Raw genomic sequence first — 15,890 nt, 5'->3', positions numbered from 1 at the left:
TCAGCAACACATTCCTAAATAACAAATGTGTCAAAGTATAAATCACAAAAGAAATCAGAAAATAACTGAGATGAACAAAAATGAAAACACAGCATATCAAAACTTATGGGATGCAGCAAAAGCAGCCCTCAGAGTTTAGAGTTGTAAATACCTACATTAAAAATGAATAAAGATCTCAAATCAATAACCTAACTTCACATATTAAGGAACTTGAAAAAGAAGAGCAAACTAAACTCAAAGCTAATTGAAGGAAGGAAATAATAAAGACTCAATAAATGAAATAGATAATAGAAAAACAATAGCCCACTGGGCTTACAGATAGATCACAGGGCATAAGGCATGCTGACTAGTGACAGGAAAGTCCACAGGGTCCCTGACCCCAATGCCAGTCCTTCACACTATAGATGCTGGATTTCAATTCCTGAATCCTTTCTTCCAAAATTCTGAATGCTATAGATACTGAATTGACAATCTGAGCAGGTTTTATGTTAACGTGTTTTATTTTGTTTTTGTTTTTTTTGCTGAGGAAGATTCACCCTGAACTAACATCTGTGCCAATCTTCCTCTATTTTGTATGTGGGTCACCACCACAGCATGGCCACCAACGAGTGATGTAGGTCCACACTCGAGATTCACACCCAGGCCACCAAAGCAGAGCACGCCAAACCTAACCACTAGTCCACAGGGCTGGCCCCTAACATGTTTTGTTTTAACAACCCAGAGTCTTTCAAATGATGACAGAACATCCTTCTTTTGTGGAGCTAATGGAAAGGGTGGTGTTGAAGCACGTGGGTGAGTAGACAGATGTATTGGGTGATGCTGAGAAGACTGAGCCTGAGGACAGCTTCACCAGAGCAGCAGCCTGCATCCTCTGTGATACAAGGCCTTGGGCTGTCTTCTGTTGGCCTTTACTCACTGGACAGAGGAGATTTCTTTTTCATACTCAGAGACTTGACAGTGATTTTCTACCTAGAACTTCCAATCAGTATCATTTCTCTCAATTTCCATCATTGAGGTCAGACTCCTAATCTCTCCTTTTCACTTGACATTTCAAAATGCTCTATTTTATACTATGGCAACTCATTTTGTGGTAGTCAATCATTCCCACTAAGTGACCAGACAAATATTCGGGAACTATCTGGAGTTTCTGTAAATCAGGAAAGGTTTCACATTCTTCTCATTATTTAAATTAGTGATTTCAAGGCTACCAGTCCCCAAGGGTCATCAACTTAGAAAAGGTGCATTAGTTTTAGAAGACAGTGTGATAAAATGTGCACTAAAAAACCCCTGCGCAAGGGTCAGCCGTGTTCCCAGTTCACAATGGACACTCTGTAAGAGAGTTGACTTGTCTGCACCGTGCAAATTAGTACAGCAAAGAATCAGATACTTGTAGAGGAGGAATTGAGCATAAAACAGAGAAAGTGACAAGAGGAATTGGGTTCCACTCTCCTTATAATTAAGAGACATCTGAATTATGAAACTTTAAATTTTATCTATGTGCCCACTGTATTTCTGTCAAGTTTGTAAAGAAACAGACAGATACCTTGAATGTGAAGCTGATGGAGTTATCCATAGGGGGTTAGGACTGTTTGTACAGCATTGTAGCTTTTTGTTAATATCTGTGTTAGTCTGCTACAGCTGCCAAAACACAGTAACACAGACGAGGAGACTTAGACAACAGAAATAAATTTTCTCACAGATCTGGAGGCCAGAAGTTCAAGATCAGGGTGCCAGCAGAATTGATTTCTCCTGAGGCCTCTCTCTTTGGCTTACAGATAGCCACCTTCTCCCTGTGTCTCCACAGGGTCTTCCCTCTGGGTCTGATTGTGTCCAAATCTTCTCTTCTTATAAGGACACTAGTCATAGTGGATTAGGGCCCACCCCAATGACCTCATTTTAACATAATCACCTCTTTAAAAGACTTATCTCCAAATACAGTCACATTCTGAAGTTATGGAGGTTAGGACTTCAACATACAAATTTGGGGGTACAAAATTCAGCCCATAACAAGGGAAATTCAGACAGTATTTTAAATTGCCTTGGCTTCTATGTTTAGAATGAATAACAGGACAGAGGCACTGAGAGCAAGGAGTCAGCCACTGACTCACTTTTTGGATTAAAAAACAAGGCCCATTTATATAAAGCCTATAAGAGACTCATGTTAACTTTAAGGACACAACTTGCTCAAAGTGAAGGGATGGGAAAAGATATTCCATGCAAATGGAAACCAAAAGAGAGCAGGGGTAGCTGTACTTATATCAGACAAAATGGATTTTAAGCCCAAAACTGTAACAAGAGACAAAGAAGGCCATGATAAGGATAAGAGAGTCAATACATCAAGAAGACATAACAATTCTAAATATTTATGCATCCAGCATCAAAGCACCTAAATACATTAAGCAAATACTAACATATCTGAAGGGAGAAATAGACAATAATACAATAATAGCAGGGGACTTTGATACCCTGCTTTCAACAATGGAGAGATCATCCAGACAGAAAATCAACATGAAGTGTTGAACTTGAACCCTCCTTTAGACAGAATAGACCAAACAGACATATACAGAACATTCCATCCAAAAGCAGCAGAATATACATTATTCTTCTCAAGCATACACAGAACATCCTCCAGGATAGATCATATGATGGATCACAAAACAACTCTTAACAAATTCAAGAAGACTGACATCCTACCAAGTATCTCTTCTGACCACAGTGATATGAAACTAGAAATCAATTACCTGAAAAAAACTGGAAAATTCATAATTATTGGGAAACTCAACAACATACTCCTGAATAACCAATAGGACAAGGAAGAAATCAAAACAGAGATAAAAAAATATCTTGAGACAAATGAAAATAGAAATACAATATACAAAAACTTATGTGATGCAGCAAAAGCAATTATAAGAGGGAAGTTTGAGATAAATATTATACTAAGAAAAAAGAAAGATCTCAAATAAACACTCTAACTTTTCACCTCAAGGAAGTAGAAAAAGAAAAACAAACTAAACCCAAAGTTAGCAAGAGAATGAAATAACAGAGATCAGAGAAGAAATTTTAACAAGAGAGAGCAGAAAAACAATATAAAACATTTACAAAACTAAGAGCTGTTTTTTTTTGAAAAGATAAACAAAATTTACAAACTTTTGGCTAGACTAAGAAAAAAGAGAGCAGTCTCAAATAAATAAAATCAGAAACAAAAGAGGAGACATGACAACTGATATCACAAAAATACAAAGGATCAAAAGAGACTACTCGGAACAACTATATGCCAACAAATTAGACACCTTAGAATAAATGGGTAAATTCCTAGAAACATACAACCTACCAAGACTGAATCAGGAAGAAACAGAAAATATGAACAGATGAATAACGAGTAAGGAGACTGAACCAATTATCAAAAGCCTCCCAGCAAAGAAATGCCTGGGACCAGATGCTTTCACTGGTGAAATCTACCAAACATTAAAACAAGAATTAACACCAATCTTTCTCAAACTCTTCCAAAAAACTGTAGGGAACATTCCCAAACGCATTTTACAAGGCCAGCATTACCTTGATACCAAAGCCAGATAAGGGCACTATGAGAAAACTACAGACCAATATCCATGATCAATTTAAATGCAAAAATTCATAACAAAATATTAGCAAACTGAATTCAAGAGCATATTAAAAAGATCATATACCATAATCAGGTGGGATGTATTCCAGGGATGCAAGGATGTTTCAACCTCCACAAATCAATAAAAATGATACACCACATGAATAGAATGAAAGATAAAAATCATACTACTCTCTCAATAGATGCAGAAAACGTATTCATCCTTTCATGAGAAAAACAACATCTTTTCATGATAAAAAACATCCAACAAATTGGATACCAAAAGGAACATGCCTCAACATAAGAAAGGCCCTATATGACAAGACCACAGCTAACGTAATACTCAACAGTGAAAGGTTGAAAGCTCTTCCTCAAAGATTAGGAATAAGATGAAGATGCCCACTCTCACCACTCCTATTCAACATTGTACTGGATGTCCCAGCTAGAGCAATTAGACAAGAAAAAATAAATAAAAAGCTTCCACATTAGAATGAAAGAAGTAAAACTGTCTTTGTTTGCAGGTGATATGATTTTATAGGAAGAAAATCCTAAAGACTCCACCAAAAACCCGTTAGAACTAATCAATAAATACAGTAAATACAAAACAACATACAGAAACCAGTTGCATTTCTTTACATTAACAAGAAAACATCTTAAAAAAGAAATAAAGAAAACAATCCTATTCATAATAGCACCAAAAACAATAAAAGAGGTGAAAGAACTATACACTGAAAACTACATGACTTTGATAAAAGAAACTGAAGACAAACAAATGCAAAGCTACCCCATGTTCACAGATCAGAAGAATCAATATTGTTAAAATGTCCATATTACCCAAAGCCGTCTATAGGTTCAATACAATCCCTATCAGAATTCCAAAGACATTTTCCACAGAAAAATAAAAACCAATCCTAAAATTTCTATGGAATCACAAAACACCCCAAATAGCCAAAGCAATCCGGAGAAAGAACAAAGCTTGAAGTATCATACTTCCAGATTTCAACTAGACTATGATGCTATAGCGAGCAAAGCAGTATGATACTAACTTAAAAATAGACGCATAGACAAATGGAACAGAATTGAGAGCCCAGAAAGAAACCCTCACACGTACAGTCAATTAACATCTGACAAAGGAGCCAAGAATACTCACTGGGAAAAGGATAGTCTAAAAATGGTGTTGGGGAAACTGGATAACCACATGCAGGAGAAATAAATTGGATGCATACCTTACACTACTCAACTCACAAAAATTAACTCAAAATGAATCAATGACTTCAACATAAGACCTGATACCATAAAACTTTCAGAAGAAAACATAGGAAAACCTCCCTGACAGCGGTCTTGGCAACAATTTTTTGGATACTACAACAAGAAAAGCACAAGCAAGAAAAGCAAAACTTAACAAGTGGGGCTACATCAAATTAAAAAGCTTCTGTCTATCAAAAAAACCAATCACCAAAATGAAAAAGCAATTTATGGAATGGGAAAAATATTTGCAAATCTTATATCTGATAAGAGATTATTTTCCAAAATATATAAAGAACTCATACAACTCAATAGCAAAAACCAAACGATACATTAAAGAATGGGCAGAGGAACTGAAAAGACACTTCTCCAAAGATACAAATAGCCAACAAGTACATGAAAAGATGGTCAAGATCACTAATCATCAGGGAAATGCAAATCAAAACCGCAATGAGATATCACCTCACATGTGTTAAAATGGCTATCATCAAAAAGACATGAAATAATGTGTTGTCAAGGATGTGGAGAAAAGGAAACCCTTGTGCACTCTTGGTGGGAATGTAAATTGCCACAGCCACTATGGAAAACAGTCTGGAAGTTCCTCAAAAAATTAAAAATAGAACTACCATACAACCCAGAAATCCCATTTCTGGGTATACATCCAAAGGAAATGAAACGTTAACTTGAAGAGATATCTGCACCCCGTGTTCACTGCAGCATTATTCACAACAGCCAAGACATGGAAACAACCTAAGTGTCCTTCTGTGGATGAATGAAGAAAGAAGATGCACTATAAATATATCATATATGTTGTATATGCATTGTATATTTTGTATATATATTCTATATATATGCACAATGTATTGTATATATATTCCATTGTAAATATATATATATATATACAATATTATTTACAATGGAATATTATTCAGCCATGAGAAAGAAGAAAATCCTGCCATTTGCAACAACATGGACGAATCTTGAAGGCATTACGCTAAATGAAATAAGTCAACAGAGAAAGACAAATTTTAAACCACATCACTTAAACATGGAATCTAAAAATGCTGAATTCATAGAAACAGAGAGTAGACTGGTGCTTACCAGAGGCTAGGGGGAGGGGGAAATGGGGAGATGTTGGTCAAAATGTACAAACTTCCAGTTAAAAGATGAATAAGTTTGGGGTATCTGAAGTACAGCAGGGTGTCTATAGTTAACAACATTGTACTATATACCTGAAAGTTGCTAAGAGAGTAAATCTTAAATGTTCTCAACACAAAAAAGGAATGGTAATTAGGTAATGTGAAGGAGGTGCTGGCTAAAGCTATGGTGGTAATCACTTCACAATATGTAAGTGTATCAAATCAACAAATTATACACCTTAAACTTACACAATGTTATATGTCAATTGCATGTCAATAAAGCCGGAAAATAAATATATAAAAAACATAATAACATAAATGCTTTAACTTTCATTAAACTATTTTAAAATTTTATTGAAAGTCCGAGGATTTCTGGTGTCCTCTGACTGTCATCCTTCTTCATATGAGTCACAGTAGAAAGCAGCTGGCTATGGCTGGTCTACACATTGTGTGTGCAACTATGATCAGGGCCAATAGAAAAATATGACCTCCAAGAAACATTTCTGCTTCTCTTGGATTAGGCTGGATTTGCAATAGAACTTTCTGTGATGACATGAATGTCCTACATCTGTGCTGTCCAATACTGAACTCAGTCTTCACATCTAGCTATTGACCACTTGAAATGTGGCTAGTACGACTGAGAAACTGAATTTTTAATTTTAACATGGTTTTAATGTGCCATATATGCTGAGTGGCTACTGTATTGGACAGCAGAGATTACAGGAATAACAAAACCAAAAAACTCATGATTCCAGGCCATATGAGAAATATTTTGAGCGTGGAGGGCTCTGCCACTTCCTTCTTCATAAGCATCAGACACATGCATAATTATATTCAGGGTAAATACAGAAATCCTCACTGCATTAGCCACATTACAAAGGGCAATGACCCCTCCGAATTTTACACTACCCAAGGCACTTGGCTGGTATTTATGGATCATCTCACACTCCAAGCATGGATAGAGTATGCATGAGATGAGATGACCAATTTCAGCATACTAAAAGGACCGTTCACTTTCTCCAGGGGAAGTGAGGGGAGGACTTCTTCGGCAACCCTTTGACACTGAGTCAGCACCCTGGTGTCCCAATGGCTTGGTGGCAGGTGCAGGCTGGTTGCAAGCTGGGGAAAGTGTGGGGCTGACAGATTTCCTGACTCTGGGAAACCTCAGGTTGGTTGCAGACATGTCAAGTGCATCTCCTGGGAACACTCTCCAGGCATGCAACACTCTACTTTCCCTGAAAGCGTTTCAGTGAAACCAGTGCTTTCCTGGGCCTGATGCAGTAGCATGAGCTCGAGCCTATTTCCCCTAAATGTAAGTGGGCACGGCGCCACCTGGTGGAGACTATTTTCACCTGTGTTGGCCAAATAGAGTGCGTAGCTTCCTGCTGTTTTCCTGCTTCTTATATTAAAACATGTATAAGCAGGTGTGTGTTGGGCTTTTGGGCTTTATTGACTAATTCCTGTGTATCCATTTTCACCTGCTTCATTTGCCTCATCTACAAATAGGGATAATGACGGTACCAAATTCTTAGGGTATTATGAAGATTAGATGAGTCTATTTCTAAAGCATCTGGCATATAATAAAGGCCACATAAGTTTTTGAAAAGTAACTAACAGACCAGCTCAAGTGGTTCTTTCCACTTGACATTACTGAGGACCTGGACCTTACCTTTGTGAGGTTGGGACTTGGGGCCTGGGGCTGAGACCCCAGCCAGCAGCTGCCTGAAGCTTTCCACCCAGCACCTCACATCCGGCATCGCCAAGGAGAGATTACTAAAGATTCCTGGAAAACTTGTAGGAGATGTGGCCCTTAGCTTCCAGGTGGCTCCTTTCCAAGATGGTCCCTGCCTGGAGAGGGAAGCCCAAGACTTCAACCTGGCCAAGAACTGCACCAGAAGCCTGGATCCTCTCTCACCAGGACCAAGAGTGTGTGACAGCCTTTGTGGGGTCAGGGCATAAGATGACAAAAATGTACTGTCGATGCCCATTTGCAAAGGATGAGGTGGTCTTTTGTGAAATATGTGTCTAACATTCCAAAAGTGTGGCCTGACTAGATTGAATTGACCAGTCATGTTTTTGAACCAAATATGCAAAAAATCTGTATTAAAGTGTCCTCATTTGTATACCACAAGGACAATTTGTTAGCCAAATATAAACATGAATCTTTACAAAACTGGCAGTAACCTAAGCCATGAGTGTGTTTGTGAACAATACATTTTCTACGTTTCCCTTCTAAATCCCTCAAATTGAGGTCTGAGTAGTGAGATGGCCTAGATTAAGAAAAGGTGGTCTCACTCGTTCCATTTATCATTTATTCCTTCACAAACATGCAGTAAATTCCTCGAGGGCCAGCCCAGGAGCCAGGCGCTAGGACTACACCTGGAAAGAATTACACAGGACCATGCATGATCAAGACTCAGTTCCTTCCCAAAGACACTCAGAAGTTCAACTTAGAAATCAAATGCAGCACAGCCAATGCTCTGACCAAGATTACTCAGGGTGCTGCAAAGCACAGAGGACCCAGAGCTGGGTCAGGGTGACAGAAGGCCTACGAGGAGCAGGAGACTTCAGGAAGAGGTCTTGGAGAAGTCTGAGTTTTCAGGGATTGAGGAAACTGAGAGGGTATGAATGCATGCCTGACAGGGAGACAGAGATGAGAGCAGTGGTGTGCAAGCTGGGTTCCATGCCCCCAAATTTAGGAACAAAGGTCATTCTCAGTCGAGTCAGTGCACAAGATGTTTTGTGAGACTCATTTCCCAAAGGGAAAGAAGAAAGCTGATGTTACTGAAATCTCGGGATGAGAAACTGTTACACATGAATTTTTCTAATAGATTGGTGGCTAATCACATCTCATGTAGCAAAATGGGTGAATATTTCATTTTCATTTTCACATATGAAATGTCAGGAAGGAAGTAATAGAGACTATCTCTATTCCCACTGTTAGTGGGAGGGAAATTGCTAGTTTTTCTAGAGAACAACTTGGAAATATGTATCAAAGCCTTACTTTTGGCCAATTTCTGGAATTTATCCAAAGAATATAATTATATGCTTGCATCACAATGTTGTTTATCACAGAGAAAAAAATGGAAATGACATAAATTTTTGTTAGAGACTGTGTAATGACAGGATATCCACATGTGATGGATCATGAAGTTTCAGAACAACGCTTAACGATAAGGGAAAAGGCTTTCAATATATTTTAAATTATAAAGCTACTTACAAACCAGTTTTCAGAAAATGAGACCACTCAAAAACTATAGGAGAGTACTGCGGATACACACTGATATACACATGTATACACATGTGCCTACACACAGGGACACATGTACGTGATACACATCAAACTATTAACAGTGATTCCCTTTGGTCTGGGCATTATCATAAACTGTATTGCATACTCAGTGATATTCTATGTTTTACAAATTTTTTAATCATATTTTGAATCTTGTGATTAAAATAAATGAAATCTGAAAAATGGCAAGATTTAGCCAATATATCCATTGGTGTCGTTTTCAATTAGACATGTATGTGTGTTTGTATAGATATAGACGCTTGTATTTGTATACAGACACACATACACATACGAGTGCCTAGTTAAAAGCTTCTAGTTGTATACATACACTTTCTTTCAAATATATTACCCACAAATCAAACATGTATAACACATATATGATTTCCTTCAAGTAAGTTATTTATTATACTATATAATTATACAGTACTATATACAGGATACTAATAACAATGCTGCCAGCCAATCACTATGCAAAAATGTGACTATGCTGCCGCCAAGTGGCCATTCAAGGAATATGTGCATACACTATCAGTTTTCAAAAAGAAACATTCTCAGACCCTGCAGCTATACTGCATTGAAAGAAAAGAAATGAAAAAAAAACAAACAAAAGGTGGCTCTAAGAGATTAAAGTAAAATGACCAAGGTCTCATGACTACTAAAGATAGCATCTGTACTTGAACTTGTCAGCCTAACTCCAAAGTCCATGCTCTTTTCACATCATATTCTAACAACTCAAAGCAGTGTTTTCCATTAATGATGAAAATCTAAATGGAGTGTAAACAATCATAAAAATATGCCTTTATCAAAATAAAAATAGTACAGGGAAAACACACTGTGCCAAAGGGACAATGCAGAGTGGCATACAGCACCCTGCACTGTCCAGCGCTCCTTCCCCCAGTGCAGGTGCACTCTACCACCCACAATGGCACCAACGTCAGCACTCTAAAATGCCTGCCCGCGTCTCTCTATCACACAGGATGGGCACAGTCATCTTGAGTGGAACAGCAGCCAGGTTCCTGAGACAGGCAGAATGGTGTGGGACTAGCAGAGCCTGCCTTCCCTCAGGTTCTTTCTTGCCTGTTGTGATTTCCTACACAAAAGACCAAGCGAGACTTGTTCTTCTGCCAGGGGTCCAAAGACCAGGGGAATGTGCCACAGGTGGTCCTCACCGTGCATTCTCACAGGAGTTGGCACTTTTAGAGGGTGTGAGAGACAGGGAGGTGTGAAGTCGCCATTGTCTCCCAGCTCATTTGTTCATAAAGGAAAATGTAACAACAGATTTGGCACGTCCCCTGAGAGATGTGGTCACTCTGTACTGTGTGGGTTTGTCAGGGAATGGAATCGGGATCTGCTGTGATGATGACCACAAGTTCTACCCAGGAAAAAACAATTAGTGAGGCTGGCCAGAGGGACAGTCCTTCAGCTCCTAGGTGGACTGCCATCAAGCTCTGGGTTCTGCACCTCTTCCTCCCCAGCCCTACAAAAGAAGGCCTGGGGAAGACTGCTGTGTTGAGGTTCCCTCTGAGGTTCCCCAGGCGCCTGTCTAATGTCTGAAGCACAACTCTGGGGACGGTTCTGTGAAACATATCCCTCTGTCTGCTGAAAGACTGTCCTCAAAGAAATTGTTCAGTGCTCTCTAAGTGTCTTCTCCTTGAGGATCCAACAGGAAATGTTTGTTGCTCTTCTTGGGCTTATCCTGAGCAGCTAGTGATTTTTAGCGTTAGGTCCTGTAAACAGATGACTCACTGGTGGTAAAAAGTTCTTCCGAAATCGAAATCATAGATTACTATCACAAAAGCACCTAAAGCTTTTTGGCAGACACTTTGGAAGCAAATGGCATCAATGGCTTACGTTCCCTCGGCTTCTTTGGAATCGCCTATTTAAACAATTCCATCCTTCTGAACTGTGTGTATCTGTGAATACTACTTCAAATGATCCCTGGAGCATGGCGGGATTTTACATAAATAAATCGTATCCACGTACAATAATCTCTATGGAGGTACTTCTTAGAAGCTGGTAACAGTGCTTTTTCTAGATATTTCTAGACATTTGTCTCAGGTTAAAAGCTCATGATGTGAACCCTAATTTGTTCTACATTTTCGTGTTTTATCTTTTTAATTAGGCCCAAAGTCTGAATAAAAATGTTTAAATACAGTTTTAATTGAAAAACATACCGAATTTTTATATTCCTTTCAGTGTTTGCTATCAAAAGTAACATAATATAAACCTTTGTGCATAAAGCTAGTCCTTATTCCTAATTACTTCCTTAAGATGGACATTACGTGGGAATCACTGGATCAAAGCACTGATTTCACAAGGCTTGACAGGAGTGACCCAAGTGCTAACAGAAAGGCCATGCCACCAGAACGCTCAGTGATGGGTGTGGGCGCCGGACACCGCCGGCTGTGTGATGAGTCTCATCACCAGGAAGTCATATTGCAATTTTACCATCTTTGCTAAATCAATAGGTAAAAATGCTATCAAATTATAGCTGTAGCTCTATCACATTGAAATTCATAACTTTCAAGCGGAACTAGTTTCACTTTCTAAACGTTGTATATGACTGAAAAATGAACACTCATTATCAACTTTCCACTCATTCGCAGACTTCCTCTGCATAAACAAGGACAAATTATTGCTGACAGGGGGCCAGCCCCATGGCCGAGTGGTTAAGTTCCCGTGCTCTGCTTCGGCGGCCCAGGGTTTACCAGTTGATATCCTGGGCACAGATCTAAACACTGCTACTCAGGCCATGGTGTGGCAGTGTCCCACACAGAAGAACTAGAATGACCTAGAACTGGGATACACAACTATGTACTTGGGCTTAGAGGAGAAAAAAAAAAAAAAAAAGAGTAAGATTGGCAACAGATATTTAGCTCAGGGCCAATCTTCCTCACCAAAGAAGGGTACTTTAAAAAAAAGATTATTGGGGGCAAATTGCTCTGGTTCTACCATCTTCCTTCTGGGCACAACACTTTGACAAGGGTAAGAAGGAGGCCATTATATGTCTACTAATCCTGCATAACTCCAATTTTCAAATGTGGTGGATTAAACAAGGAAATTGCTTAGACCCGAGTTCAAATTCCTGCTGTCCCTCACACTAGCTGTGTGACCTTGGGCTGATTACTGAACATCTCTGGGCTTCACTTTCTTTGTTGGCTAATGGAAATGGTGTCACCTAGCTGGCCAGGCTGTCTGAGGACTGAAGGATTCCATGTTTGTGAAGATAGCTGGTACACAGACACTCAGTGAGAGGCCCCTCTGCTGCCTCTTTCCCTTCTAAACAAAGGGCCTACCTCGCCACCCTGTCCAAGCAATCATAAACCAGATGGAACCTTCCCAACGTCTTAGGCCATGGACCTAACTACAGTCTCTCAGTGATGGGAACCTGGTGTGAATCAAGGAAAAGAATCTGTGGGGACCGTGGGCACTTTTATTCTATGAACAGAATGCAGGTGCCCAGCAGACCCACAGAATGCCCCACAATAGCAGCATCCAATCATTCATCCTAACCCTGCACGGAGCCTCCAGCATCCTCCAAGACCTGGGAGTCATCTCCACACCTGCTCTCTGCTCACAGCGCTGAACAAAGGGCACTTGGTTTCTCTGCACAGCCTTCCTTTCTCATAGAATGATAACCAAGGACTAATTTTCAACCCTTGTGATATTTCTTAGCTTTTCAACATACGTCTCTACATAGAGAAGGCACTGCCCCGGGCACTGACGTGATGTTCACAACTCATGTCTCCATCTATGGGTGAAACAAGTTCAAGATCAATGCAAGGAAAAGGAAAGAGTGAGGAGGAAAGCAAAATGCCAAGGGGTGTGTTATACGCTCATGGATCAGAATTCCTTAATCAGCTGTTACTAGAAAAACTGAATCCTGCTCTTAAATAGGTTTGGAATACAGTGTGTCAAAGGGTTCCTCAGAACATGTTACGACATGCAGCCTCTGAAGATAACAGTATTAATGTTATTTTCCACTATGATTACTTCTTTTAAATACAAAGTTTATTGTGAAGAATTTAAGTAACGTAGAGAGAGAGAAATTCCATAACACCTATACAAATGCATGTGCTTTTGTAAAAACTTGGCTTTAGTGCTTTAAAAAAATTATCTTAAAAAATCTTTTTCAAAGTCTACTCACACTACAGAATTTTAGTGTTTTTAAAATTAGAAACACTAAAACTGAACCTCAGCATTGGAATGTTGACAGCACAGGAGAAATGGGCTTTTAAAGGTTCAAAAGGGTTGCACACTGCAACAAAAAGAGTTCTGTTTAGATTTTTTTAAATAAAATTTTTATGAAACAAATTTTCCCTAACTTACATTATCTGGGTCACTGTTCCAAAGATGCTCTTGATCTTGAACCAAATAAATAAGTATAACTAACAAATACTATGCATCTATAGCAAGTCAGAAGGTGAAAACTATCCACAATAGAAACACAGGCACACACACACACACACATGAGGCAATCCTCAAACCCATTAGGAGGCAGGGTCCTTGGCGCTGGACGGGCGGCTATGTCTGCCCTGCGCTGCACTACCCGCCCCACCCGATGCCTCCCTTTGCCAGCCCTGTCCTGGGCTGCGCCCCCGCCCTGCGCTGCCCGCCCCCACCCGTGATGCTCCTCACTTCACCTCCTCCACTCTCCCGTGATGCCCCGCACCGCCCCTTCACCTCCCCTCCGTGCCCGCACGCCCTGGGCGCACGTGGCAGGCGTGCGCTCTGCTCACCGCATGGTGTAGAGCAGCGTGCCATCGTCTTCCAGCCGCAGTAGCTTGTTGGGCGTAGTCATGTTGTGGGCGATGGACTTCTTCCCGTTGTGGAAGAACGTGTCTGGGGTCCAGATTTTGCTGGCAAGAAGGTTGTTGAGAGGGAGGCGCTGCATGGGCCCTTTAAACCGAAGCCTTTCATCTTTCCAGCTTTGTCGGAAAAACACATCTATGGTATATTCCTAATACAAAGGAAGGCAACCAGGTGAGGTCTCGTAGGGGAGGCTCTTAGCGGAGTTCTTTCAGTGTTATTTAGAATGATCTGGTGGGGCCGTATGGATGGTGATTTTATGTTAATAATTGTAGTAATGAAATTAATGGCACCAAAAATTGAGCCCCTGGGACGTACCATTTCCGTGTCGGACACTGGGCCGAAGCTGGTGACATAGATGTCCGTCCTCACCTGAGTGATTCGCTCTGAAACACAGACACAGGTTCCTTGCCTGGGCTGGAGCTTACCATGAACCACCCACCACAGCATACTTACGTCCTTAGTCCTGTAACCAGTTTCACTCTTGGCAATCAGAGGCTTCTATAATGTGTTTGGTTGTTTTGGAGGACTTGACAAACACCAAATGAAACCAAGCTGCTCCAAACTATAACACGAATAAAACACCCCTCATAGGAAAAAGGGGCTTGGCTCTCACTGTACTTCTGGTCCTGGGGAGTAGTCTGAAGAGAGGGGCTGAGTCCTGGCGATAGGACTCAGTCCCGGCTACTGACAGCAGCTCACTGGATCACTAGATGCATTGACCTTTGGTGTGTTCAAAGGGACAGGGACGGGGGCTGCTGGACGTAGAGGCCCCAGGACATAACTCAGAGGGTGGAGGAAGATGGTGTCAAGGAACCTCTATGTGCTTTTCTTGCCCAAAAAGCAGAGAATGGCAATTCATGTTTTAAGTGAATCTCCCTATGAAAAATGTAAATACGGGAGAAGAACTAAGCTTTTCCCTCTGAGAATGTATTTGCTGGAGAGTTTCCACCTTACCTAATGGAGCAAGTTCAAAGGGACCACATCTGAATTGGCTAGAGACAAAGGCATCCCACAGGCGTGGAAAAGGCACACGATTCTCAGCACATAATTAATTTTGTGCTGTGCCGGTTGTTCCCTGAAAGCACATTTTGCTATCCATTTATTTTTATCAACTTCTATAGGGTCAAAGTAAATACTATATTACAGCCCTAGAGAGAAATTAAATATATAATATGTAAAGATGTAAAGAACAATTGCATTAACAGTGGATTTCTGAAAAGGACTTGCATAGATACTAGAGTATGAAGTTGATGACAAATTATTTCTTAACATAGGGTAATCTCAAATTTAGTAACACCTTGAAACTGGTTCTTCCTTAAGTGAACCAGAGTGGATGTTAGGATTATCTGGGGAAAAGGGAGTTTGCAGGGAGACCACTTACCCCAGCTTCCTGCATCGGGAAAATGATAATAAAGCATGCAGGAGCCTTGGCAACAACCATCACTTCAAACTCCCAGCAGAAAAGCTCTTTGAGGAATTGTTTGAATCACAGCAAACATGAGCTTGAGACTAGGTTTAAGCAAAAATTTTCCTGGGGCCTCACAGGCCTCAGCCAAGGAAAACACACTCACCTCCCAGCCCCGGCCGCAGTCTGTTGTCATAGCCGTCCAAGAGCCCGTCCAAGATCCTGGTAAATATGGTGATGTTGTCATTGGTCTCATCTTTCACTGAACTAGTTGGCATTTGTGAAAAGCTTTAAGAGAAAAACAAAAGAAAGAGGTCAAACTTGTGTTAATTAGTTCTAACAAAGTTTTCTCAAGGTATAAAAACCAAGGAATAATATGGTGACTTGTCTTTGAGG

At 40.2% G+C, this 15,890-nt stretch overlaps 1 protein-coding gene across 7 annotated transcripts in view; it reads right to left on the bottom strand.

The window, feature by feature from the left end:
* The window catches only part of GABRA5 (gamma-aminobutyric acid type A receptor subunit alpha5), a 72,718-nt gene that overhangs the window by 40,489 nt on the left and 16,339 nt on the right, over window positions 1–15,890 (bottom strand). For all 7 annotated transcript variants that reach the window (XM_008539870.2, XM_070620806.1, XM_070620784.1 and 4 more), the window contains 3 exons: window positions 15,661–15,782; window positions 14,405–14,472; window positions 14,017–14,237 (listed from right to left, as the gene is read on the bottom strand). In XM_008539870.2, coding sequence (XP_008538092.1) covers window positions 14,017–14,237; window positions 14,405–14,472; window positions 15,661–15,782 — 411 coding nt within the window. The remainder of the gene's footprint in view (window positions 1–14,016; window positions 14,238–14,404; window positions 14,473–15,660; window positions 15,783–15,890) is intronic.

The sequence above is a fragment of the Equus przewalskii genome, chromosome 1 (assembly GCF_037783145.1).
Source record: "Equus przewalskii isolate Varuska chromosome 1, EquPr2, whole genome shotgun sequence".
Lineage (NCBI taxonomy): Eukaryota > Metazoa > Chordata > Mammalia > Perissodactyla > Equidae > Equus > Equus przewalskii.
The sequence above is the reverse complement of the archived record's forward strand: the minus strand, read 5'-3'. Positions and strand labels throughout refer to the sequence as shown.